General features: G+C 39.6%; 1 protein-coding gene across 2 annotated transcripts in view; it reads left to right on the plus strand.

Annotated features, from left to right (window-relative positions):
- The window catches only part of SEC22A (SEC22 homolog A, vesicle trafficking protein), a 105,643-nt gene extending 90,389 nt beyond the window's left edge, over positions 1 to 15,254 (plus strand). Inside the window, exon 7 of one of the 2 annotated variants that reach the window (XM_055395511.2) lies at positions 9,449 to 15,253. In XM_055395511.2, coding sequence (XP_055251486.1) covers positions 9,449 to 9,649 — 201 coding nt within the window. In that variant the 3' untranslated portion in view covers positions 9,650 to 15,253. Of the gene's footprint in view, positions 1 to 9,448 lie in introns of both variants that reach the window. The other variant, XM_055395444.2, reaches the window with a different exon arrangement.
- Positions 15,255 to 27,543: the final 12,289 nt, after the last annotated feature.

Raw genomic sequence — 27,543 nt, forward strand, 5'->3', positions numbered from 1 at the left:
AGGATTTTGTACTTTTGGGAAGGTCTGTGAAGAGGGAACAGCAAAAGCAGGATTTTAGGATATTTAATTTAGCAGTGATGAATAGGGTAGATTGTCAGAGCAGAGAGACTACAAACAAGGATATTAGTTTTGAGGCAGAAGGTAATAGAAACCTAAATTATGGTAATGGCAGTGAAAAGTGAAAGTGAAAGCTGCTCAGTTGTGTCTGACTCTTTGCAACACCATAGACAGTCCATGGAATTCTCCAGGCCAGAATACTGGAGTGGGTAGCCTACCCCTTCTCCAGGTAATGGCAGTAGGAATAGGAAAAGAAAAGGTCACTGAGAAGGAAGACTCCCTGGGATTCGAAGACTGAGTAGATCTAAGACTTCAGGAGAGAGGAGGTTTTGTACCTGAATGATAGGGATACACATACTCTCATTTCCAAGACCAGAGGAGGCACAGATGTGTTAGAGAACGGAGAGGTAACCATGCTGATTACCCAGATTCAAGTGTCTTTGCTGAAACATGTTGGAGCAAGCAAGGCCTTTTGACTTAACACTTATAGGTGACACATATCTCTCTCTTGCATAGAAAAATGTTAGATTCAGTACTGCAAATAAAAGGGTACCTAAAACTCAGAAGAAATATTTAGGGAAATATATTAAATATATGTGTTTAACTTTTATGTAAAGACATATTAGAAATTGTAGTTTCAGTGGCCCCATTTTTTAAAATCCCCTAAGTTTTCTTAATAATTTGTATTAGCTTTAGCAATTGTTTTTATGTCAAATTTGACAGATTATCATGAATGACATTTTGTGCAGGAGATATGAAAGCTTGTCTTCATTGATGTCACAAGTACTTTAATTTTATGAAATATTCTTGTGTAGATTTCATCCTTTAATCTCTACAGTCTATCACAGAGGGTATATTATCCACATTTTTTTGAAAACGAGAAATCTGAGGCAGTTTCAATACTATCCTGAGATCCCATAGCCAGCAAGTGGTAGAGTCAGAACTGAACTGGGTCTTCAGATTTTAAATGTCATATTCATTCCACTATATCATGCTGTCCCTAAGCAAAATTCCTATATTTGCATGACTTTTATAATGCTATAAGTTTATAAGTTAATAACTTATATGCACTATTTCATATTCTAAAACAATGTGAAGTAAATATTGACTTTAAAATAGTTTCATGAATAATTATCCTTATAAAATATACTTCTAGCTGTTTTACCTTAATGAAATAATTTTAAATGCTAATAATAATGCAAAAATATGTTGAGCTCTTCCCTTTATATTCCTTATGCCATTTGATCCTCAAAGAAAGCCCCACACTACAGCCTAGACAGTACTTAGAGTCAGTCAGTGACTTGAATCTAGATGATCTTAGAACCAGTGTTCTTGCCAAGGATAGGCATACCTCTGTTAACTTTCTCAGAACAGATGAAAGTATTGATTATTTTAAGAGTAGCTTCATGGTAGAGCAGTATCACCCAGGTCTTTTAACTTGAGAAGTAAACAGATACATACTTTAAAAAAGAAAATTAAAAAAATAAACAGTGTCCTTCATATTGACAGGCTTGAAACTGAATGCTTTCCAAATATGATTAGCAGAGTGATAATAATGTTTTTCCCTGTAGGAAAAATTAAGTGATTAGGTTTTACCATGTAATATGCTGTATCTCCAATTTTGGGATATTTTTTTATCTCCTTTAGATCAGACCTCAAAGGCCACTACTACATGGTTTGTTTGTTGCCTTTTCCTCCAGGCTCTGGGTACTTACAGAATCACAGGGTTCAGTCAGATAGAGATCATCTTGATATGGAGCATTTACAATAGGAAATCTGGGAATTCCCTGGAAGTTCAGTGGTTAGAACTCCATGCTTCCACAGCAGGGGGCATGGACTCAATTCCTGATCTGGGCACTAACATCCTGCAAGCTGCATTGCATGACCAAAAACATAAAATAGGAAATCAGAGGAAGTCTGAAGAAACTAGAGAATGTACTTTTCCCTCTGTGTTTTATTTTGAAAAGCTATAGACTTACAGAAAAGTTGAGAAACTGGTACACCTAGAATCACCAGTTGTTAACATTTTACAGCATTTGCTTTGTCTCATTCTTTTTTTGTATGTTTATGTATATGGGGTATATACTCATTGTTTATAATGTAAGTTGCAGATAAAATGAATGTGTGAAGTTGTTTTTCTTATTAGACTTTTTATTTTGAGATAATTAGACTCACCTGGAGTCATAAAGCGTGCTTGTATAACATTTATCTGTCTCCCCGCAATGTAACCACCTTGGAAAGCTGTGATACAGCATCACAGTGCATATTGATGCTGTCAAGTATGTAACAGTCCTCACCATGAAGATTCCTCATGTTTGTAGTTCCCTCCTGCCCCAACCCCAACCCCAACCCCTCTTTAATCTCTGGCAACCACTACTGTGTTCTCCATTAATATAATTTTCTCATTTTGAATGTGTTATAAGAATGGAATCATATACTATATATAACCTTTTGTGGCTGGCATTTTTTATTCAGCGTAACTCTCTGAAGGTTTATCCATGCATGTATCAATGGTTTGTTCCTTTTTATTGCTGAATCATATTCCATGGTATGGCTATACGACTGTTTGATCTTTCACTCATTTAAAGGACATTTGAATTGTTTCTAGTTTTTGGGTATTATAAATAAAGATGCTATAAACGTTCATGGGTGGGATTTTGTGTGAAAAAAATCTTCATTTCTCTGAGCTAAGTGCCGAGGAGTACAATTACTGGGTCATGGTAGTTGCATGCTTATTAAAAAAAAAACTGTTTTCCAGATAGTGTGCCATTTTACATTCAGCATTGTGTGAACGATCTAGTTTTTCTGCATCCTTGTCAGCATTTGGTGTTGTCTGTATTTTTTTTATTTTAGCCACTCTGATAGATGTGTAGTGATAATCTCATTGTGGTTTTAATTTTCATTTTCCTAGGGGCTAATGATGTTGAAAATAGTTTCATGTTTGTCACCTGTGTATCATCTTGGGTGAAATGTCTGTTCATATCTTTTGTCTATTTTCTAATGGGATTGTTTGTCTTTTACTGTTGAGTTTTAGAGTTCTTTATATATTCTAGATAGTAGTCCTTTGTCAGGTATGTAGCAAATATCTTCTCCCAGTCTTAGCTTGTCTTTTCATCCTTTTAAGAGTCTTTGTGGTTCAAGTATTTTAAATTTTTATGAAGTTTAATTTATCAGTTTTTCCTTTTTTTTCCCCTCTACTGAATTGCTTTTGCATTGAAAAAATCTGTTGGGTATGTTTATGTGGATCTGTTTCTGGATTCTCTTTTCTGTTCTTTTGATCTATGTGTCTGTTCCTCTGCCAGTACCATACAGTTTTGATTACTTCAGCTATTAAAGTGAAATCGCTCGGTCGTGTCCAACTTTTTGCGACCCCATGGTCAGAGGTGCCTGCACCAGGCTCCTCCGTCCATGGGATTTTCTAGGCAAGAGCACTGGAGTGGGTTGCCATTTCCTTCTCCAGGGAATCTTCCTGACCCAGAGATCGAACCCAGGTCTCCCGCATTGATAGACAGACGCTTTACCATCTGAGCTACCAGGGAAGTCCAAAAAAAAAAAAAGATTACTTTTATTTTTTGGCGTGGTGGGTCTTCATTGCTGCACACGGGTTTTCTCTAGTTACGGTGAGCAGGGGCTGCTCTTCTCTGCAGTGTGTGGGCTTCTCATTGTGATGGCTTCTGTTGTTGCAGAGCACAGGATCTAGGTGTACAGACTTCAATAGCTGCAGCGCGTGGGCTCAGTAGTCGTGGCTCACAGGCTTAGTTGCTCTGCAGCATGTGGGATCTTCCTGGACCAGGGATTGAACCAGCATCCCCTGCATTGCACGGTGGATTCTTAACCACTGGACCACCAGGAAAACCCCAATAAATCTTACAATTTTCTTAGTAGTTATAGAGCTAATCACATAATTGTTTACAATGGATGGTTTGCATTTTGTGAGGAAATTGTCCATTTCACTTAAGTTATCAAATTTGTGTGTTGGATGGTTGTGGTATTCCCTTACTATCCTTTTGATGTCTATAGAATATGTAGTGATATTTCTTATTTCAGTCCTCATATTGATCATTTGTATCTTCTCTTTTCTTGATCAGTCTTGTTAATTTCATTGGTCTTCTCACAAAGCCTGTTCTTTCTTTTATTGTTTTTTTCCTATTTTCTATTTTATTGATTTCTGTACTACCTCCATTGTTTCTTTCCTCATGTTTGCTCTGGGTTTATTTTACTCTTCTTTTCCTGGGTTCTTAAAGTGAGAGATGATTTGATTTGAGAATTTTCTCTTTTGTAATGTGTACATTTAATATTACAGATTTCCCTCTTAACACTTCTTTAGTTCCATTCCATATTTTGAGATGGATTTTCATTTAATTCAGTGTATTTAAAATTTTTTTCCTTGCAGTTTCCTCTTTGGCCTATGGATTATTTAGAATTGTGTTGCTTAGTTTCCAAGTGTTTGGATATTTTAATTTTCTTTCCATTATTCTAGTGTGATTCAATTGTAGTTTGATAACATATTCTGTGTGATTTCAGTTATTTTACATTTGTTGAGGTTTGTTCTGTGGCCCAGAAAATGGTTTGTCTTGGTATATAGTCCATGGGCACTTGAATAGAATGTGTATGCTGTTGTTGTTAAGTGAGTGTTCTGTAATTGTTGATTAGATTCTGTTGGTTGATAATGTTGTCCAGTTTTTATATGTCTTTGCTGATTTTGCTGGCTAGTTCTAAAAATCGTTGGGCTTCCCAGGTGGCACCAGTGGTAAAGAACCCGCCTGCCAGTGCAGGAGACATAAGAGATGCAGATTTGATCCCTGGGTCAAGAAGATCCCCTGGAGGAGGAAATGGCAACCCATTCCAGTATCTTTGCCTAGAGAATCCCAGGGGACAGAGGAGCCTGGTGGGCTACATAGGATCCATGGGGTCCATGAGGTCACAGAGAGCTGGACATGACTGAAGCGACTTAGCATGCATGCACACTCAGAGGAATATTGAAAATTTCAACTATAGTTATGTATTTGTGTATTTCTTACTTGAGTTCTCAGTTTTTGCATCTCTGTTGTTTGGTTCATACACATTTAGGATTGCTGGATCTTCTTAATTGATTGATCCATTTATCATTATATCCCTCTCTGTCCCTGGTTATTTTTACTTTCTTTGAAATATTTTTACTTATTTATTTTTATTTTTTGGCTGCACTTTCTGGTTCTTAGTTTCTTGACCAGGGATGGAACTTGTGCACCCTACAGTAGAAACATGGAGTCTGGACCACCAGGAAAGTCCCAAAATATTTTTATGTTTATCTAATAGTAGGATAGCCACTCATGCTTGCCTTTGGTTAGTGTTTGCATGCTACATCTTTTTCCATCCTTTTACTTTAAACTTGCCTGTATCATTTGAAGTGAGTTTCTGGTAGATAGCATAGAGTTTGTTATGCTTTTTAATACATCCTGCCAATCTCTATCTTTTAATTGCTATATTTAAGCCATTTATAACCAGTGTAGCTATTGACACGTTAAGGCTTATGTCTGCCATCTTATTTTTTGTTTTTAGCCTTTTCATTTTTCTGTTTTATTGTTTGTGTCTTCCTGTGGATTACTTGAACATTTTTTTAGAACTCCGTTTTGTTTTATCTGTAATGTTTTTGGATGTATTTCTTTGTATGACTTTTTAAATATTGCTCTAGGTATTACATTTTACTCACTCATCTCAGTTTACTGGTGTCATCATTTTACTAGTTCAGGTGAAGCATAGAAATTGTAACTCTTTATATCTCTTTGTCCTCCTCTATTTATAGTTGTCTTAAATATTTCCTCTCTATATATTTAAAAACATATCAGACCCTGTTACAATTTTTACTTCAATCATCAAACGTAATTTAGAAAATTCTTAAAAAAGCAAAGATGGTCATTAACATGTATTTTTGCTGTATTCCTTTTCTATCCAGTGTTCCAAGGTTCCTTTTTCTTTTGGTTTCCTTTCTGTCTAGAGAACTTCCTTTAGCCATTCCTTTAGAGTGTGTTTGTAGGTGATGAGTTCTCTTCGTCTTCTGTCATCTGAGAATGTCTTTATTTTTCCTTCATTCCTAAAGGATATTTTTGTTGGATATAGGGTTCTGGATTGACAGCTAATTTTCTTTCAACACTTGAAAAATGTTGTCCCACTCTTATCTGAACTTCATAGCTTCTGATGAGAAATCCATTGCCTTTTTAATGCCAAGTGGAGGTGAATTTCTGCAGTCCTTCTTAGTCTCCAGTGATGCACCATGGGGTGGGGTTGAGGGACTCCTACCATCCAGTGGAAATCAAAGTTCTGGCTTCCCACTTGCCTTCTCTGAAGCCCTGGAGAATTAGAACATCTCCTTACAGCATTATAGGCTTCCCACATAGGCTCTGATGGGGTGAATGTTGGTGGTCACAGTTTGTGTGTGTGTGTTGGCTTTTTTGGTTTGTTTTGATGTTATTTGGCTGTAGTAGAATAGTTATGTACAAGTTTCTGTCATGGAAAATCGCATCACTCTTGGTCTTTTGGCTAGAGAAAGCAAAATTTTATTGAGTTTTGTTTGTTTTGTTGGTGTGTGTCCAGTGGTTTTCTAGTTGTCAGCTTCTTCAGCTCCAAGTGTGGGGTATATGAGGCAAAAGAAACAAACAAACAAACTTAGGTATTTACCAACGTGTCATTCCTTGAGACTTAAGGTCCTTAGCTTGTCTGCCTTCTTCTCTTTATCATCCGGAGTCATCTGATACTTGTTTGATATATAATGTCCAGGGTTTTTAGCTGTACCTAGTGGGAAGGAAAGTGCATCGACTCCATCTTCCCAGAAGCAGAAGTTCCTGCAGTTTTTTGTTTTTTTTTTTAAGTAAGTTACAAATATCAAGATATTTCACCTCTGGAAACTTCAGCCTGTGTCTTTTGAGAACAGAGACATCCTTCTGTAGTACATGGCCGTGATACCTTTATCACACCCAAGAAATTTAATGTTGATACAATATTTCCTAACATAGGATTCATATTCAGATTATGTTGTCTCCAAAATGTTCTCTGTAGCTCTTTTCCTCTGATTTCAAAGTATGCATTGTGTTTGGTTGTTGTGTATCTTTTAACCTACAATGCCATCTCCTGGCCTTTTTGCTTTTCTATTTTGTTTTGGTTTTTCATAACTCTGACATTTTTTAACAGTCTAGGCAAATACCTTATAGAATGCCCCATAATCTGGATGTATCTCTTGTGATTAGATTCAGGTTAATTATTTCGGTGACCATACTATGTAGTATAGTATGTTGTATACCTCTAATTGCACAAGTCAAGAGTCATGTAATAAATTTGATCATTCGATTAAGTGATGCCTAATAGATATCTCCATTGCAAAAGTATCTTTTTCCTCTTTGTAATTAATAAGTAATCTGTGGGGTACAGACCATTATCTTTAAAGCCTTTGAAAACCACAAATTAAATATTTATTAAAAAAAAATACCAGGTAATCTATCTCTTCTTCATAGTAGAATTTCCAGTTAATAAATGTAGAGAATGATGTAAATTGAAGGTGACCATTTGGCAAACACCTGTGGCAGGCAGGAATCATCAATAGATGCTAAAATTAGTGGGCAAAAGTATGATGGGATAGAAGTCTACATAATCTCAAAGTATCCTCCCACAGGATACTGATTACAAAGGGAAAATAGTAACTAGTGGAGAAACCTGTTGGATACCACCTTACCAAAAGATCAAAGTTAATAAGTAATTTGACACATCACACATTACCTCTTTGGTATTCTTTTTTCCAAAATTGGATATCCTCTGTTCAATTTGAGACAATATCAGGCAAGGCAAAATTAAGGGCCATTTTACAAAATAACTTATCGGTACTCTTTAAACTGTTAAGGTCATGGAAAACAAAGAAAGACTTGAGGAACTGTTAAAGATTCAAGGAGACCTGATAACTAAATGAAATATGGAGTCCTGGATTGGATTCTGGACCGGGAAAAGGGTCTTTGGGATAGCTGGCAAAACTCAAGTGAAGTCTCTGGGTTACTTAATAGTATTAAAATCAATATTAATTTCCTGTTTTGATGATTATACTGTGGTCATATGAGGATAACATTTGGTTGGGGTGAAAAGCTTTTGCAACTTTTCTTACATTTAAAATTATTTCAAAAGAAAATTTCTCCTATTTTTTTTCAACTTTTAAATTCAAAACACTCCAATAAAATAAATTTTTCCAATTAAATTTTGCTTGGATAGCAAACACAGTCCTGATTTGTATAAGAACTAAACACATTAAGCAGAACATCACATTCTTTCTGTATTGTCACAAACACTCTAATGTTCTTCCTGTTCTGAAGTCTGGATATAATTTCACACAGAGACCTGCACCTCTTTCCTAAGACTTTGTAATTATATGTAATTCCTATATATCCCAGAGTTAGAATTTTAGATATCTTCTAGAAAACAGTTCATTGATCCAACAGATTTTTATTGTGCACTTATTATATACATACCAGGCACTGTTTGGGGCAGTGGAGAAAAGTGAGTGAACAAGGCAGTTAAAAACCTCTCCCTTCATGAAGCTTGGACTTAATTGGAAGAATATAGATGACAAATAAAATAAGCATATTTTTGAAGTATGTTAGTAAATGTAATATAGAGAAAAATAAAGGAGGAAAGGTGAATAACAGGATTTGGGTGCAGGGGAGTACTTTATCTTCTAAAGCAGCACTCATTGTGTTCTGTGTCCCATTTTTAAAAATCTTCTTTAGAACGTAACTACTTGATTATATTATATAAATACATATATATACTTATATATAAACTTTATAATCTGTATTCTTCCAGTAGAATGTAAGCTCCATCTGAATGAGGTCTTTGTTTACTTAAAACCAAAGAACAAGGCTAAACAGATAAATAAATTTCCATGGAATAAATTCTCCCTCAAGTGTTCTCTCAGGTCCTAGTTTAGCCCCTTGGACTCAAGTAAATATTTGTTGATTTCATTAATATACAGATTCAGGTTATATGAGCCCATTTTGCTGAATAACTTGTATGAGTTTTTTTAACTTTTCTGGGATAAGAACCCTTAAGATCCTAAGAATGCTTCTTAGTTGCCTGTCATCTTGAGGAATTTGTTTAGCTTGTTGGCATGGAAGTTATCTATTTTAAATATGATACAAAACACTTTTCCTTTTGAAAAATGAAAAACATAAAAGAAGAAACCTATTTCCCTCTTAAGCTGTGGAGCTTTCATAGCTGAATGTCTTAAAGATATTACATTATCTTATCTGTAGTTGAAAAATCCCCTTACTCCACTATCATTTTTCACCCTGTGGCCTGTTAAAGTTTTATAGTTGCAGCATCTATTTCTTCTTCCTGTAACCCTAATCATCATTCATTTTTATATTTTCAACAGTGTTATTTACTTGTCTACTATACCAGCTGGCGGAATGTCAAATCTTTTTTGACTTTTGGTTTAATCTGTCTATGCAACATGTATCTCTATGAACTGCGCAATCTCTGGCAGCTTTTTTTTCACGTGACCGTGGGAGCATTTGTTACACTACAGATCTGGCTAAGGCAAGCCCAGGGCAAAGCTCCTGACTATGATGTCTGACACCATCCTTCAGACATATTGCCTTGCCTTTAAGAGGAAAAGGAAGGACACTACCACTGTGATGAAGAAACTGTTCACCGCAAATGAGAAGCTCTGCTTTCTTTCTCTCCAGCTATCCTTTTTAAGTCAGCATGGCATGCCTGTGAGCATGCAATACCTGGTAGGCAAATTCCTCTCAGCAGAATGTTGGCCATGATTATCATTCAAGAGAAAATGAAGAGACCTCTCTATGGGGAAATGGCAGTGGAAGCACAGTCAGATGCCATTGGAAGATTTGGCCAACAGCTCTGAATCATCGCTGGAGAATTCAGTCAAAAAGTGTGTGTGGTACTTGCTCTGAGACCCAAGCAGGAACTCTATGACCCCAGTTTGCCTTTGCGAGGCATTAGTACAGACCAAATAAAAGATGCTGCAGTGAATTGGAAAGTTCATGTGTAAAACAAATGACTTACTAAATATTAGATCTTTTGCACATTTATTGTACCATGAGTTTATGAAGTCCAGATTGGTGTGGAATGGTTTATTTTTCCTCTTATATTTTTGCTTGAATCTTAACTCTGGAAATCACCTGATATAGGAGAAGGCTGTGGTGAGCTCTTCCCTGGAGCGTCATAAGTATTGAAAACACGGTGACACATGTTTCTTTCCTAGACCATATTTCCACCTTCTTTTGAAATCACTTTTTAAAAATATATCATTAGGCTATAGCCATTATTTGCCAAACTTCAATCACTTAAGTATTACATATGCTATTGTTTACTTAATATTTATCTTTTAAATTTTAAATTATTTTAAAAAGAAACTAACCTCTACTCCAAGTGAAAAACCAGCATCAGTTTGCCATTAAAAAAGAGAACTACAAAATAAATTAAAAATAAAACAGGATGTTGTTAGATTCTAACTGGATGCTAATGACTGCCAAGGCTCTGAATTCAAGAAGCCTACTCTTTCTTTGTTGCAGTGAGAGATGTTACCTAGCCCCAAAATGGGCTTTCTCTGTGGAATTATCAGAAGTTTAAAAGAAAATTATAAAGGGAATGACATTCACACTGTGATTCAGCATTATTTAATTCTGTGTTGTGTATCGCCTAAAGTCATCTCACATGCCACCAAGTGATATGGGTTCTGCCCTGTGGAAACACTGAGTTGTTCTAAAAGAATCAGAAGGTAACTCTTCTCTCAGCACTTCTTATTGTTCCTCTTACTATTTCATGGCTTTGAGGAGTTAAGCACCTACTATCTAAGTGGTGCTTTTCGATAACTTTGTAAAGATTCTTTAAGCAGTTGTGAATTATTAGAGGAAGCATATTTTGGTGCTTTTAGCAAAATCTACAACTCTTCTGGTTTTGAGGGCTTCCCCATGGCTCAGATGATAAAGAATCTGCCTGCAGTGTAGGAGACCTAGTTTGATCTCTGGGTCGGGAAGATCCCCTGGAGAAGGGAATGGCTACCCACTCCAGTATTTCTTGCCTAGAGAGTTTCATGGACAGAGGAGTCTGGTGGGTTATAGTCCATGGGGTTGCAAAGAGTCAGACAAGGACTGAGAGACTAACATTTTCACTTTCTGGTTTTGAAATCATCTTCATGAGTGATTTTCTTGAGGAAAGATTCCAATTAAGGAATTCATAAGGTTTGAAATTTGATATCCAGAAAAACAGTGGACTCATTACATATAATTCATGTTACTGGGTGTATTAATTAAGCAGAAAAAATTGTCCAGAGGAGTAAAGCCACCAAACTGCATTGTTTCCAGAACCAGTATATATAGGTATGCTTACAATGAGAAATCCTGCTTAGCTACAACCTTTTTGCTACACTCTCCTTTTAAGGAGAATGAGGCAAAAGAAGCCAGTGAAAGCTTACAATTTCAGGGATTTATTTAATACAGGAAACTCCAGTTCCCTCCAATTTTCTGCTCCTAACAAAACTGCAAAGAAATGAATATTCTGAGAGATATCCCAAGGTACCACATGATCCTAAATCATCAAAATGAAATTGATTTATGTTTGGTGTTTTGTAGTTACTGAGCCAGAAATTTAACTGGTTCACTTTACTTTAGAAAGTAAAACTTGAGAAAGTTTTTTATAAACTAATGGTTAAAGCAAGAAGAGTTTTCTTATAAATAGTTGATTAACCAGGAGATTGGAGTATTCTGGTTCATCGAGATTTTGCTGTATATTGATACTTTATAGCTCTCTTACCAGTTTGGTTCTTTTCATTGTTGAGTCATAATGTTTGGTATTCAGCAAGGACACTTGAAAACTCACCAGCTGTCTTTAAAGTCTTCATTTGTTTTTCGTTTTGTTTTTTCACCAGCTATTTTGGATAAGGGGATGTTTATATTTTAATGTAAAAAATGAAAACAGGTATAAATAATGTTTTATGTATAAACATGTTTTCTTTCATTATTTGGTGCCTGCATCTTTGCGTGCTTATACAGCTTTCCTGCCTCTGTCATCTTGTTGCCAAAGAAGGTATGAATTTAGAAAGATAAATTTTTGCCATGAATGTAAAGAAGTTTTTAAGCTCTTGAGAAAGAATCACTTAGGCCTCTAATGTGTATGGTGGTGATACATTGCATTTGTATTGCAATTTTACTTCTAAGAGCACCTACCTAATCATAATGGGTCTTCTACTGTTGAGGAGGTATTGTTTTCCCAACAGGAAAGAGGACACTATGATAACCAGGTGTTAATGGCTTACCTAGGGTCAGGAGCAAAGCACACACAATTTCTAATCTCCTAGCCCAGGGTTGGGCTAATGAAGGTAGATAAGATTATATTAATGCGGGTAACTCAGATTATATTCAGGGAATATGTCTGTTCTTGGTAAACTTGAAGTCCTGGGGACTTCTTAAAATAATGAGCTTTAGCCCACTATGGTATCTAGGTGTATATTATCTTACTTAAGGTAATTCTGAAATATTGCTTTTGATTAAGGTGTTCTATGAAGGCAAAGATACTCCCTTTTATATCCTAAAAGTATTTGCAATATTTGCTTGCTTTTTTCGGATGTGTATTTGAAGTATACCTGGCTTCTTTGCCAAAGAATTTGGGAAGCATATCCAAAAAAGACATACACAAGAATGGTAATAAAATATGAACATTAAGGGAAGAAAAGCAAAACCAATGAGACTGGAAGGAAGGGTGAACACATTGCTGTTACTGAGTATAAAATATGATTCTTGAATTTCTTGAAAGTCAAGGCTAGAAAAAGGAAAACAAGTTTTGCCTTGATTTATACTCATAAGTCAGAGCGTGTTTCTCGGAGAAGACGTCTTCCTGATGAATTCAGGTAAAAATGTTTGCACTTGGTGGTCTTGTGAAGTGCTGAAAGGAACAATCCCTCAGTTGTTTCACACACTTTTCTATATTACAGTTGTGCCTTGGATCCTCAACTTTGTACCAGCTTTAAAAGGCTTTCATTTCAGGGCTTTTTTTATGTGTTTAATAGAGGATTTTGTTCCAATAAGAATTCTGCTCCTAAGCTGAAAGCAAGTATCCGTGTTAAAGCTTGAAAATCCATTTAAGATAAATGCCTTGACACTTGGAAAACCTTTACCCAATTTGTAATTTTATAACTTATATAAAGGGAATCTGCTACCTCTGGGTTAGCACATTTGTTTGGTATTAAATATTGTCTTTTTCACAGTGGAATCCAGTCTGGAGAAATGCGTAGCTTCATTTCTTTTGGACTCTGTGTGGAATCTCATTAGAATTCTGATTTGTCAAGCCTCCACAGAGACCAGATTTGTCAGGCGAACCTTTAACCCTCCTGTCACAAAAGTGCTTCCTCCTGGGGTTAGTGACCTACCAAAAAAGGCATACACGTGGACTTTATTACAAAAGATTTACTGAGTAACCCAAGAACCCATTCCAGGCTGTTGGATTTCCAAGAGAGACAGCAAATTGTGTGTGTGTGTTCACTATTCTTTTTGCTGTTTTAACAGACCTTTTATTCACTTTAAAATAGTTTTAATAGAGTATGTAGTAAAAGAACAAATTATTTCAAAATCAGCCACCACTCAGACCAAATTGAACACTTAGCTCTACTACATTTTATAGGTCACTCTTCAGGGCTTCCCCGGTGGCTCAGATGGTAAAGCATCTGCCTGCAATGCGAGAGACCCAGGTTTGATCCCTGGGTTGGGAAGATCCTCTGGAGAAGGAAATGGCAACCCACTCCAGTACTGTTGCCTGGAAAATTCCATGGACAGAGGAGCCTGGTAGGCTACAGTCCATGGGGTCACAAAGAGTCAAACACAGCTGAGCAACTTCACTTTCTTTTCAGGGCTTCATTCTTTGTCTGTGGTCAAGCCTTTGTATTTTTCTGCTTTATATCTCTAAGGAAATGGAGTCTTTCTTTCTAAAAATATTGTGATAAAGTCAAATCTAATTTTGAGGTTAAATTGGCTTTAGGAATATCCTGGCCTAAAGTTAATAGAAGAAACCTTTCCAACTCCCAGGGTTATAAGTGAATTGTCCAGAGACCGTGTCAGCTGAGGATTTTACTCTTCTGGTCATACTGACTAGGGTCTGATGATCTTCATCAATGTCCTGGGATTGCTGTTGAATGCTGGCGTATTGTAGCCTTCTGTTTGAGCAGTGAGCTTTTCAAAGAGAAGTGGTATCTGTGGCTGCCACTCTTGTAACGTCTCTTTCTTGGGTGGCCAAGCTTCCTAGGTTTCTTTATTCAATAGGTGAAATCACAGTGCTGTAGCGTTGTGTGGTTGGAAGCCACATGGCTTGTATCCTTGCCTGTTACAGTGAGTGGCATTGACATGAATACAAACATTTTCTTCTGCATTGGTGGTGCTGGTGTGTAAAGAATAGTCTCAACACAGTGGAGGCTGAAGAATCTCAAGGAGAGAAAAGGCTTCATTCTCAAAGAGTTCCTGAAATCAATACCGTAACCTTATGAATTGTTCCTGTGTTTCCTTGGCAACAAATGGTGCTTTCAGCCCAACCCCACCCACAGTTCACATTTGCCCTTTTCTCCTACATCCCACAGTATGGCAGTGCAAGCATCACGCACAAAAGCACATTCAGGCTCCATCTGATGGTGGGAAATTGGGCGCATCAGTTCTGTCTCCTGTCTGGCCCCAGCAGCCCCTTCCCAGCTCTGCCCTGGTTACCTGCCTCCTTGTGCTGGTGAATTTCTTTGAGGCTGGGTTTTCACGGGGACCTTGCCTAAAGGTGAACAAAGAACATTTTGCCCTTGCACTTTGAATTCTTCTAGAAAATTGGAAGATCCCAAGGGAACATCTTACGCAAGTTCAGTTCAGTTCAGTTCAGTCGCTCAATCATGTCCGACTCTCCGCGACCCCATGAATCACAGCACGCCAGGCCTCCCTGTCCATCACCAACTCCCGGAGTACACTCAAACTCATGTCCACAGAGTCGGTGATGCCATCCAGCCATCTCATTCTCCGTCGTCCCCTTCTCCCGCCCCCAACCTTTCCCAGCATCAGAGTCTTTTCCAGTGAGTCAACTCGTCGCATGAGGTGGCCAAAGTATTGGAGTTTCAGCTTTAGCATCAGTCCCTCCAATGAACATCCAGGATTGATCGCCTTTAGAATGGACTGGTTGGATCTCCTTGCAGTATAAGGGACTCTCAAGAGTCTTCTCCAACACCACAGTTCAAAAGCATCAATTCTTCGGCGATCAGCCTTCTTCACAGTCCAACTCTCACATCCATACATGACCACGGGAAAAACCATTGCCTTGACTAGACGGACCTTGGTTGGCAAAGTAATGTCTCTGCTTTTTAATATACTATCAAGGTTGGTCATAACTTTCCTTCCAAGGAGCAAGCGTCTTTTAATTTCATGGCTGCAATCAGCATCTGCAGTGATTTTGGAGCCCAAAAAAACAAAGTCTGACACTGTTTCCACTGTTTTTCCATCTATTTCCCATGAAGTGATGGGACCAGATGCCATGATCTTTGTTTTCTGAATGTTGAGCTTCAAGCCAACCTTTTCACTCTCCTCTTTCACTTTCATCAAGAGGCTTTTGAGTTCCTCTTCACTCTCTGCCATAAGGGTAGTGTCATCTGTATATCTGAGGTTATTGATATGTCTCCCAGCAATCTTGATTCCAGCTTGTGCTTCTTCCAGCCCAGCGTTCCTCATGATGTACTCTGCATATAAGTTAAAAAAGCAAGGTGACAATATACAACCTTGACGTACACCTTTTCCTATTTGGAACCAGTCTGTTGTTCCATGTCCAGTTCTCACTGTTGCTTCCTGACCTGCATACAGGTTTCTCAAGAGGCAGGTCAGGTGGTCTGGGATTCCCATCTCTTGAAGAATGTTCCACAGTTGATTGTGATCCACACAGTCAAAGGCTTTGGTATAGTCAATGAAGCAGAAATAGATGTTTTTCTGAAACTCTCTTGCTTTCTCCATGATCCAGCGGATGTTGGCAATTTGATCTCTGGTGCCTCTGCCTTTTCTAAAACCTGCTTGAACATCTGGGAGTTCACGGTTCACATATTGCTGAAGCCTGGCTTGGAGAATTTTGAGCATGACTTTGCTAGCGTGTGAGATGAGGGCTTGGGCACAATTAAGGACAGAAATGGCAAGGACCTAACAGAAGCAGAAAAGATTAAGAAGATGTGCAAGAATACAAGAACTACACAAAAAAGGTCTTAATGACCTGGACCTAACCACGATAGTGTGGTGACTTACCTAGAGCCAGACATCCTGGAGTGTGATGTCAAATGGGCCTTAGAAACCATTACTATGAATAAAGCTAGTGGAGGTGATGGAATTCCAGCTGAACTATTTAAAATGCTAAAAAATGATGCTATTAAAGTGCTGCATTCATTATTGCAATGAATTTGGAAAACTCAGCAGTGGCCTTAGGACTGGAAAAGGCCAGTTTTCATTCCAATCCCAAAGAAAAGCAATGCCAAAGAATATTAAAACTTCTGTACAGTTATGCTCATTTCACATGCTAGCAAGGTAATTCTCAAAATACTTCAAGCTAGACTTCAGTAGTATGTAATCCAAGAACTTCCAGGTGTACAAGCTGGATTTAGAAAAACCAGAGGAACCAGAGATCAAATTTCCAACATCTGTTGGATCATAGGAAAAGCAAGAGAATTCCAGAAGAACATCTACTTTTGCTTCATTGACTGTGATAAAGACTTTGACTGTGTGGATCACAGAAAACTGTGGAAAATTCTTAGAGATGGAAATACCAGACCACCTTACCTGCCTCCTGAGAAACCTGTATGCAGGTCAAGAAGCAACAGTTAGAACCAGGCATTGAACCACAGGCTCATTCAAAACTGGGAAAGAAGTACATCAAGGCTGTATATTATCACCTTATTTATTTAACTTATATGCTGAGTACATCATGGGAAATGCTAGACTGGATGAATCACAGGCTGGAATCAAGATTGCTGGGAGAAATATCAGCAACCTCAGATATGCAGATGATACTACTCTAATGGGAGAAAGTGAAGAGGAACTAAAGAGCCTCTTGATGAAACTGAAAGAGGAGAGTGAAAAAGCTGGCTTAAAACTCAGCATTCAAAAAACAAAGATCATGGCATCTGGTTCCATCACTTCGTGGCAAATAGGGAAACGTGGAAACAGTGACAGACTTTATTTTCTTGGGCGAGAGTTGGAAGCCCTTCGTGGGCTCATTAAAAACTCATCTGGTCAGATTCTGCATACTGAAAAGAAACAAACAGAAAACAGAATTCTTACTTTTTTTTTTTCCTTAGAGTGCAAACAAAATATAATTATACATCCAAATTTACACCACGGTCACTTATGAGATCCTTTAGGAATGATGAAGAGTTCTGGATCAGAGGCACCAAGGATGCAAAGTCTCCTTGCGATGTCTCTACTGGAGTGCCACAGGGCTCTGCCCTTAGTTTGTGAGAAATTGTAGTGGAACCACAAGCACCCAGATTGTGAGAGCTGTGGCTGTTTGCAGCTAAAGGGAGAGAGACTCTTCAGGTGATGTGATGGAGGCTCTAAGAAACTGAGGGAGGGGATTCCCTGGTGATCCAGTGGTTAAAAGTCCACCTGTCAATGAAGGGGACATGAGTTCAATCCCTGGTCCAGAAAGATCCCACATGCAGTGGAGCAACTAAGCCCTCTGTGCCACAACGACTGAAGCCAGATGCCTACAGCCCACGCTCCACAATCAGAGAAGCGACCACAGTGGGAAGCCCGTGCACTGCTGCAGTGCAATGAAGAGTAGCCTGGGTTTGCGCAACTAGAGAAAGCCGCAGCAACAAAGACACAGTGCAGCCAAAAACAAACAAATTAAAAAAAAAATCTAAAAAAAAAAATAAATTTTATTTATTTAAAAAAAAAAAACAAAAAACAAAGATCATGGCATCTGGTTCCATCACTTCGTGGCAAATAGGGAAACGTGGAAACAGTGACAGACTTTATTTTCTTGGGCTCCAAAATCACTGTGGACAGTGACTGCAGCCATGAAATTAAAAGATGCTTGCTCTTTGGAAGAAAAGCTATGACAAACTTAGACAATGTATTAAAAAGCAGAGATGTTACTTTACCCACAAAGATCCATCTAGTCAAAGCTATGATTTTTCCAGTTGTCATGTATGACTGAGAGTTGAACCATAAAGGAAGCTGAGCGGCAAAGAATTGATACTTTTGAACAGTGGTGTTGGAGAAGATTCTTGAGAGTCCCTTGGACTGCAAGAAGATTAAACCAGTCAATCCTAAAAGAGATCAAGCCTGAATATTCACTGGAAGGACTATTGCTGAAGCTGAAACTCTCAATACTTTAGTCACCTGATGCAAAGAGCCCACTCACTGGAAAAGACCCTGAAGCTGGGGAAGATAGAAGGCAGGAGAAGGGGACAACAGAGGATGAGATGGTTGGATGGCATCATGACTCAATGGATATGAGTTTGAGCAAACTCCGGGAGATAGTGAAGGACAGAGAAGCCTGGCGTGCTGCAGTCCATGGGGTCACAAAGAGTTGGACACAACTTAGCAACTGAACAACAACAACAATACCTACAACTCAAAACTCGTTAGCACCTCTTGTGAGCCAGTGTAGGGCCTCCCACGTAGTTTATCCTTATGGCAGCCTTAGGGGACAAGGGTGGCACTATTTTACATTCATTTGAGGAAACAAAGGCTCAGAGTCAAACCTAGGATTCAAGATTAAATGACTCAAAAATTGGTGCTCATTTTTCCATGCCACAGAGCCTTTCAGCGAGCAAGTTCTTTATGCGTGTGTTACTGACAACACTGGACTCAACATTACAGCAGCAGTGAGAACAAATGAAGGCAACATGGAGGCGAAAACAGTACTGTGTATGTGCTAAACATCCTCACAGGTTGCTTTATGAAGGCTTTCTGTATTGTAGATGAAGCACCTGAGGCCTAAAAAGTTAAATGACTTGAACAGTCACAATCTAACCTTTGTGGTGGCACCAGGATTTCAATCCACATCAGTCTTAGAACTCACACTCTTAACCAACCACCGTATAAAGCTAGGCAACATGGAAATATGTTGAAATATATAAGGAATATATATACAAGTGGAAAAGACTCTGATGCTGGGAGAGGTTGGGGGTGGGAGGAGAAGGGGACAACAGAATGAGATGGCTGGATGGCATCACCGACTCGATGGACATGAGTTTGAGTGAACTCAGGGAGTTGGTGATGGACAGGGAGGCCTGGTGTGCTGTGATTCATGGGGTCACAAAGAGTCGGACACGACTGAGCGACTGAACTGAACTGAATGCACATTACTTTGAAAAGAGGTGAAGTCATGGCTAATTCCTGCAGTATAGATGTTCTAGTAAAATTGTTTCCTAAAATTCCTACATGTATAATGGTCAGGACAGATGGCTGCCATAGGTATGGTGAACCTCAGGTGTGCCTTAGATTTTAGGGCAAAGAGGTATAAAGTTTATTTTTTCTCATAAAACTAAGTCAATGATTCTTGATATAGAATGTTAAAGCTTCATTGGTGTTACAAACCACTGTGAATGTGTTACAAACATTTCCTTTTTCTAGCTGAAGGCCAGCATAGGTTGATTCTTTGATATGAAATTATTTCATAGGAATTCTGCTTTAAGTCATTCGTATATCTGAAAACATTAAACAAAAGGTAGAAGGTAACTAATTGCTTAATCAAAAAGTAGTAATGATGAGTTTAGAGCCAGACTGTCTCCCCAGGGCCTCTCTGCCCCACCAGCTCTCCCTGCCACTGGCATGGTGACCTCGGCAAGTCATGTAACCTGTCTGCCTCAGTTTGCTTAGGTATGAAGTAGAGGTAACTGCTTTGGGCAAAGTGCTGTGAGGATTGAATGAGTCAATAAATGTAAATCACCCAAAGCTGGGCACAGCAAGTGATAGGACAACGTTTGGTGCCTTATTGTGGTCTCTCTGATAGGTTTTGCTGTTACTTTCAAGATGATAGGCATCTTTATATATATATATATATATATATATATATATATATATATTTATTTATTTATTTTTAATTGAAGGATAATTGCTTTACAGAATTTTGTTGTTTTCTGTCAGACATCAGCATGAATCAGCCATAGGTGTACATATGTCCCCTCCCTCTTGAAGCTCCCTCTCATCCCCCTTCCCATCCCACCCCTCTAGTTTGATACAGAGCCCCTGTTTGAGTTCCCTGAGACATACAGCAACGCAAATGCCCCCAAATATATCATTGCACATAACTTTTCAGAAATTGTGAATTAAGAAAGGATCCTAATTCAAAAACAAAAACAGACGAAAGATCCTGTTGGAATATTTAGTAGGCAGTTGATCTGCTCTGGCAAACTCTTGTGTGCAGACTTCAGGGCAGTGTGCTGGGGATGCATTCAAAGTAAGAGAAGGGCAGTGAGGGACTGACATTTGCCATATGCCTGCTGTACATCATCAGGTGTTTTACATGCAGGATTTATGTGAGCTTAACCAAATCCATCTGAGGTGAGTAAACAGGATTAAGTTGTCACTTAATCCAACGTCACTCAGCCTGGAAGAAGTAGACTACTCTCCGGGCACCCTCAGCGTGTAGGTACTTGACCACTGCTGTCAGATGGGGAAGGTGCCTCTGGGAACCTTTCCTGCTACAATGCGGCACAGGTCCTTTGGCCTCATCGTCGTTTGCTTTGAACATCTTGTTTGGTCTATTGGGTATTCCTGGATGACTGCCACCTCGTGCCTACCACTCTGCAGGGCCTCCACAGAGTGGAGTGTGTGTGCACGTGGTCTGTGCCTGGATGGGAGAAAGGGGTGAGGAGGCAGCCAGCAGCCTTCTAGCACAGAGTGGAAATATGTAGATGCTGAGGATGTGAGAGTTCAAGGCACTCTTCAGACATGCAAATGCAACATGGCTTTCCAGAGAGTAATCTGAAGAGAAATGCATTCTCCCTGCCACCCCCAAAAAATCCCATGTGAACCAGGGAAATGCCTGTCTAGCTAACAGAGTCAAAGCAGAGCAGCACAGTTTGCAAAATTGGAAAATAGTCTTAAGAGAATAACCAGAGATGCTGACAAACTAGAGATTACGGGTGGGTCTACATTGGAAATTGGCTGAGGGGGAAAAAGTGATGAGGCTTCTTTCTAATGGATTCCAGTGAGACTTCTTTAAATTCACACAGGCCTAATAGGCCAGCAATATGAAAAGGGCCTTGGGGATGAATATACACTCAACAAGGGAGAGGGCAGCTCAGCTCTGCTCATTAGAAACAGATGGTGAGGTTTGGGGCTGACAAGCCAGTGGGGACAGGATGCCTACTTAACCCTCAGCCCCAAACAATCCTTTTCTTTCTCTTTGTCTTCTCACCATCATCCTGCCTTTCTGGATCTCTGCTTGCTCTGTGAACCTAGGTTGACCTGCCCTCACCTCTCCCCACTCCGTGGACCAGGGCCCTTGATAGAAAAGGGCATCCATCATGCATGGTTGCTGCTGCTGCTGCTGGGTTAGCAGGAGGAGAACTGAACAAAGGCTGCTTCCGACTTTGGTTTGAAGGTGATTCTCCCACAGATCCCCCTTGGCAGTGTGCTTTCACCTCATTTGTCTTTCTGTCTTTGTCTAACATCTTAAAATCCTATTTCAATTGTGTTTATGTCTGCACCACCCTGTAGTCTGGCACTTGAAGGTAAGATGAAGAGTTGCACAAATATTTAGTTAGGGAATGCCAGAGAAGAAAAACCCTGGAGGTCAGCCATTCCAGTGGCCTCACTTGGCTTTGTTTTTGTGTCTGTCTTGCAAAGCAGTGACTTTGCCAGTGAGAAGGGGAGATAGGCTAGAGGAAGACAGCAAAAAAGTTTTTCCTCCCAAGACAGAAAAAACCCACCAAAAGGCTTTTTAGAAATTTTGGAAAAATAAAACCTACCGAATACTATAGTAATTGGATCTCATTTCAGCTATTGTCAACCTTGGAGAAGGGTGGACCCTCTGTTCATGCCAGGATCATTGTACTTAGCCAGGTGGGCACACTGAATAAAGGTGCCTCTGGGCTAATTCCACAGCTTTTGTCCCCAAGTATTCAAGCCACTGCAGGAACTGCACTGATCATTTCTCCCATTGCCCACTAGGCATGCGGTGGCACAGTGAGAAAGTGTACATGAAAGCTCTTTATACACTGGGAAGTTCATCCAAATGAGGGGGCTTGGTAGCCTCTGGTCGTCTGTCCCCTCGCCTGACCCCAGCTCCACAAGTAACACCAGCGCTTCCAATTTTCCTCCTGACACCTGTGCTCCATGCTGCTTGCCACAACCAGCGTGGCCAGCTGTGTCATTCCTCCCTTCTGGACATGGTGACCTGTAGAGTGTTCTCTTCAGTGTGGAGTTGTTTCAATCTAGGCAGATTCAAACGCTGTGGGTTTTCCTAGTGTGCTTGTCCCTGCCAGTGCAGTTCTCCTGTTCAGTGACAGTGAGACCCTGCTCAGCACTGCTTTTGAATGTGTACCTTGTGTTCAAGAATGCTTTCCTGCCTCATGATGACGCAAGCCCAGCATCTCTTTCTGGGTCTGGGAAGCTCATTTTCTATCACTTAGCAACTCGTGGCCAGATTGCATACGGAAACATCCATGTTTTAATCGTGTAAAGACCACAGTTCAGGACATGATTTATCTGTGTGCCTCTCAGGTGATACTCTTTTAGGAAAAGTCCTGTAAATGTACTTGTAATTTTGAAAGTCTTAACGTAACATGGCTACCGGGTGAATATTTAACTTCAGCTCCCTCAGTGCCAAAATTCACTGTGCCTTACTGCTGACATCACTACCACCATTAAGTCACCGCCCTGTTGGATGAAATCAGGTCTTAGTTTTAATGATCTTTGCTTCTTTGCTGTCAGTTCAGTTCAGTTCAGTCACTCAATCGTGTCTGACTCTTTGCAACCCTGCGGACTACAGCACGCCAGGCCTCCCTGTCCATCGCCAATTCCTGGAGTTTACTCAAACTCATGTCCATTGAGTCGGTGATGCCATCCAATCATCTCATCCTCTGTAGTCCCCTTCTCCTCCCGCTTTCAGTCTTTCCCAGCATCAGGGTCTTTTCAAATGAGTCAGCTCTTCGCATCAGGTGGCCAAAGTATTGGAGTTTCAACTTCAACATCAGTCCTTCCAATGAATATTCAGGACTGATTTCCTTTAGAATGGACTGGTTGAATCTCCTTGCAGTCCAAGGGACTCTCAAGAGTCTTCTCCAACACCACAGTTTGAAAGCATCAATTCTTTGGTGCACAGCTTTCTTTATAGTCCAATTCTCACATCCATACATGACTACTGGAAAAACCATAGCCTTGACTAGATGGACCTTTGTTGGCAAAGTAATGTCTCTGCTTTTTAATATGCTGTCTAGGTTGTTCATAACTTTTCTTCTAGGGAGAAAGTGTCTTTTAATTTCATGGCAGCAGTCACCATCTGCAGTGATTTGGGAGCCCCAAAAAATAAAGCCTGTCATTGTTTCCCATGTATTTGCTATGAAGTGATGGGACCAGATGCCATGATCTTAGTTTTCTGAATGTTGAGTTTTAAGCCAACTTTTTCACTTTCATTGAGAGACTCTTTAGTTCTTCACTTTCTGCCATAAGGGTGGTGTCATCTGCATATCTGAGGTTATTGATATTTCTCCCAGCAATCTTGATTCTAGCTTGCACTTCCTCCAGCCCAGCGTTCCTCATGGTGTACTCTGCATATAAGTTAAATAAGCAGGGTGACAATATGCAGCCTTGATGCACTCCTTTTCCTTTTTGGAACCAGTCTGTTGTTCCATGTCCAGTTCTAACTGTTGCTTCCTGACCTGCATACAGGTTTCTCAAGAGGCAGGTCAAGAGGTCTGGTATGCCCATCTCTTTCAGAATTTTCCAGTTTATTGTGATCCACACAGTCAAAGGCTTTGGCATAGTCAGTAAAGCCGAAATAGATGAGTTGTTATATATATATATCCCTTGAGGAGGACCTCGGTAAGACTGTTTTGTTTAAGCTATCATTACTTGCTTCACTGCTTTTCCTTGGTTTCTGCTTTGTCTCATTTCCATACTTAGTAACTGCTGAGTCTGCTCTTTGGAACTCAGGGAAGGCCTACAGACTAAAGTCTTTTATCTACAAACAGGCAACAAGGGACACAAAGGGGCTTTTGTACCCAGAATGGCCTTGTTGGGTAATGGGGTCTGGGGTGTCCTGAAGCTTCAGTTGACCTGCTGGTAGACAGGGCCCAGATGGTCACAGAGTAGAGTTTGGCCTGCTGTGGATGGACTGGGTTTGCAGGCTGCAGGGTTGTAATTTTCCCCTGTCTGATGTCTGCTCCCTGGTGGGTGAGGCTGGTTTAGAGGCTAGCATAGGCTTCTTCTAGAGTATAGCTGGTTCCTGCCCAGCAGTGGATAGAGCTGGGTCTTGGCTCTCTGGTGAGCAGAGCTGTGTCTATGGACATGTCTAGAGGTGGCCGTGGGCTCAGGAAGCCTTAAGGCAGACTCTCTGCTGATGGGTGGGACTGTGTCCATACCCAGTTAGTTGTTTGGCCTGAGGCATCACAACACTAGGGCTTCCCTGATAGCTCAGTTGGTAAAGAATCCACCTGCAATGCAGGAGACCCCAGTTCAATTCCTGGGTTAGGAAGATCCACTAGAGAAGGGATAGGCTACAGACTCCAGTATTCTTGGGCACCCATTGTGGCTCATCTGGTAAAGAATCCACCTCCAATGAGGGAGACCTGGGTTTGAATCCTGGGTTGGGAAAATGCCCTGGAGAAGGGAAAGGCTACCCACTCCAGTATTCTGGCCTGGAGAATTTCATGGACTGTATAGCCCATGGGGTCGCAAAGAGTCAGACACTACTGAGCAACTTTCAGTATCACAACACTGGTGCCTACAGATTGTTGTGTGAGATTCTCTTTTCTCCACATCCTTGCCAACATTTGTTATTTGTGTTCTTTTTGATGAGGGCTGTTCTGACAGGTGTGAGGTGATATCTCATTGTAGCTGTGATTTTAATTTCCCTGATGATTAGTGATGGTGAGCATCTTTTTATGTGCCTGTGGAACATCTGGTATATTTCTTTGGAAGAATGTTTATTTAGGTTGTCCGCCCATTTTTTAATTGGTTTTTTGATGTTCAGTTGTATAATCTATTTATCTTTTAGATGTTAACCTTTTATTGGTCATGCCATTTGCAAGTATTTTCTCCCATTCAGTAGGTTTTATTTTCATTTTGTCAGTGGTTTCCTTTGCTGTGCAAAAGCTTTCGAGGTTCAATTAAATCCCATTTATTTTTGCTTTTGTGTCTTTGGCCTTATGAAACAAATTATAGCAATTTGTGGAGGGTCTATGTTAGAGTGTTCTACCTGTGTTCTCTTTTAGAAATTTTATGGTTTCGGGTCTTAGATTTAGGTATTAATCTATTGAGGTTTTGTATAGGGTTTGAGAAAATGTTTTAATTTCTCATATATGTAGCTTTCCAGTTTTCCCAGTGCCATTTTTGAAGAGACACTTTCAGTGTATATTCTTGCTTCCTTTGTTGTAGATTAATTGACCACAGGACTATGGGTTTATTTCTGGGCTGTCTATTCTGTTCCATTTATCTATGCATGTTTTTCTGCTAGACCATACTATTTTAATTACTGTAGCTTTGCAAAGCTACAGTAATCAAAGAAATAAAAATATGGTACTTGCACACAAAAACAGAAATATCAATGGGACAGGATAGAAAGCCAAGAAATAAAGCTATGCACTTGTGGTTACCTAATCTGTGGCAAAGGAGGTAAGACTATATGATGGAGAAAAGATAGTCTCTTCAATAAGTGGTGCTGGGAAAACTGGACAGCTGTGTGTTGAAAAAAAGTGAACCATATATAAAAAATAAACCTAATGTAAGGCCAGACACCATAAAACTTTTACTGGAAAACATAGGTGTTCTTTGACATAAATCACGGCAATATCTTCTTTGACCCACCCCCTAAAGCAATGAATACAAAAACAAACAGGACTGAAAAAAATGTAAAAGCTTCTGTACAGCAACGGAATCCATAAATAAAATGAAAAGAGACCCTTAGAATGGGAGAAAATATTTGTAAATGAAGCAACTCACAAGGGATTAATCTCCAAAATATATAAACGTCTCATGCAGCTCTATATTTAAAAAAAAGACCTAATCAAAAAATGAGCAGAAAATCTAAAATCTAAATATACGATACAGCTGGCCAAACAGTACATGAAAAGATGCTCAACATTACTAGTTATCAGAGAGATACAAATCGAAACTATAATGAGAATATCACCTCACACTAGTCAGAATGACCATCATCAAAAATTCTACAAACAACAGATGCTGGAGAGAATGTGGGAAAAGTATTCTACACTGTTGGTGGAAATATAAATTGGCACAACAACTGAGGATAACGTATTCAGTTCAGTTCAGTCACTCAGTCGTGTCCGACTCTTTGCGACCCCATGAATCACAGCACGCCAGGCCTCCCTGTCCATCACCAACTCCCGGAGTTCATCCAAACTCATGTCCATCGAGTTGGTGATGCCATCCAGCCATCTCATCCTCTGTCGTCCCCATCTCCTCCTGCCCCCAATCCCTCCCAGCATCAGGGTCTTTTCCAGTGAGTCAACTCTTCGCATGAGGTGACCAAAGTATTGGAGTTTTAGCCTCAGCGTCAGTCCTTCCAATGAACACCTAGGACTGATCTCCTTTAGGATGGACTGGTTGGATCTCCTTGCAGTCCAAGGGACTCCCAAGAGTCTTCTCCAACACCACAATTCAAAAGTATCAGTTCTTCAGCACTCAGCTTTCTTCACAGTCCAACTCTCACATCCATACATGACAACAGGAAAAACCATAGCCTTGACTAGACGGACCTTTGTTGGCAATGTAATATCTCTGCTTTTTAATACGCTATCTAGGTTGGTCATAACTTTCCTTCCAAGGAATAAGCGTCTTAATTTCCTGGCTGCAATGAGCTTCTGAAGTGATTTTGGAGCCCCCAAAAATAAAGTCTGACACTGTTTCCATCTTTCCCCATCTATTTCCCATGAAGTGATGGGAGAACAGTATGGAGGTTCCTTAAAAAATTAAAAATAGAACTGTCATATGATCCAACAATCTCACACCTGGGCATGTATCCAGAGAAAACTATAATTTGAAAAGATACATGCACCCGTGTTCATTGCAGCACTACTTACTATAGCCAGGACATGGAAGCAACCTAAATGTCCATCGACAGGGGAATGGATAAAGAAGATGTGGTACATACTTACAATGGAATATTGCTCCAACATAAAAAAGAACAAAATAATGTCATTTGCAGCATCCTGGATGGACCTAGAGATCATCATACTAAGTGAAGTAAGTCAGACAAATACCAAATGATATCACTCATATGTGGAATCTAATTTTTTTAAATGATACAAATGAACTTATT

This window comes from Moschus berezovskii, chromosome 1 (assembly GCF_049115385.1).
Source record: "Moschus berezovskii isolate FMDL1 chromosome 1, NW_MosBer_1.0, whole genome shotgun sequence".
Taxonomy (NCBI): domain Eukaryota; kingdom Metazoa; phylum Chordata; class Mammalia; order Artiodactyla; family Moschidae; genus Moschus; species Moschus berezovskii.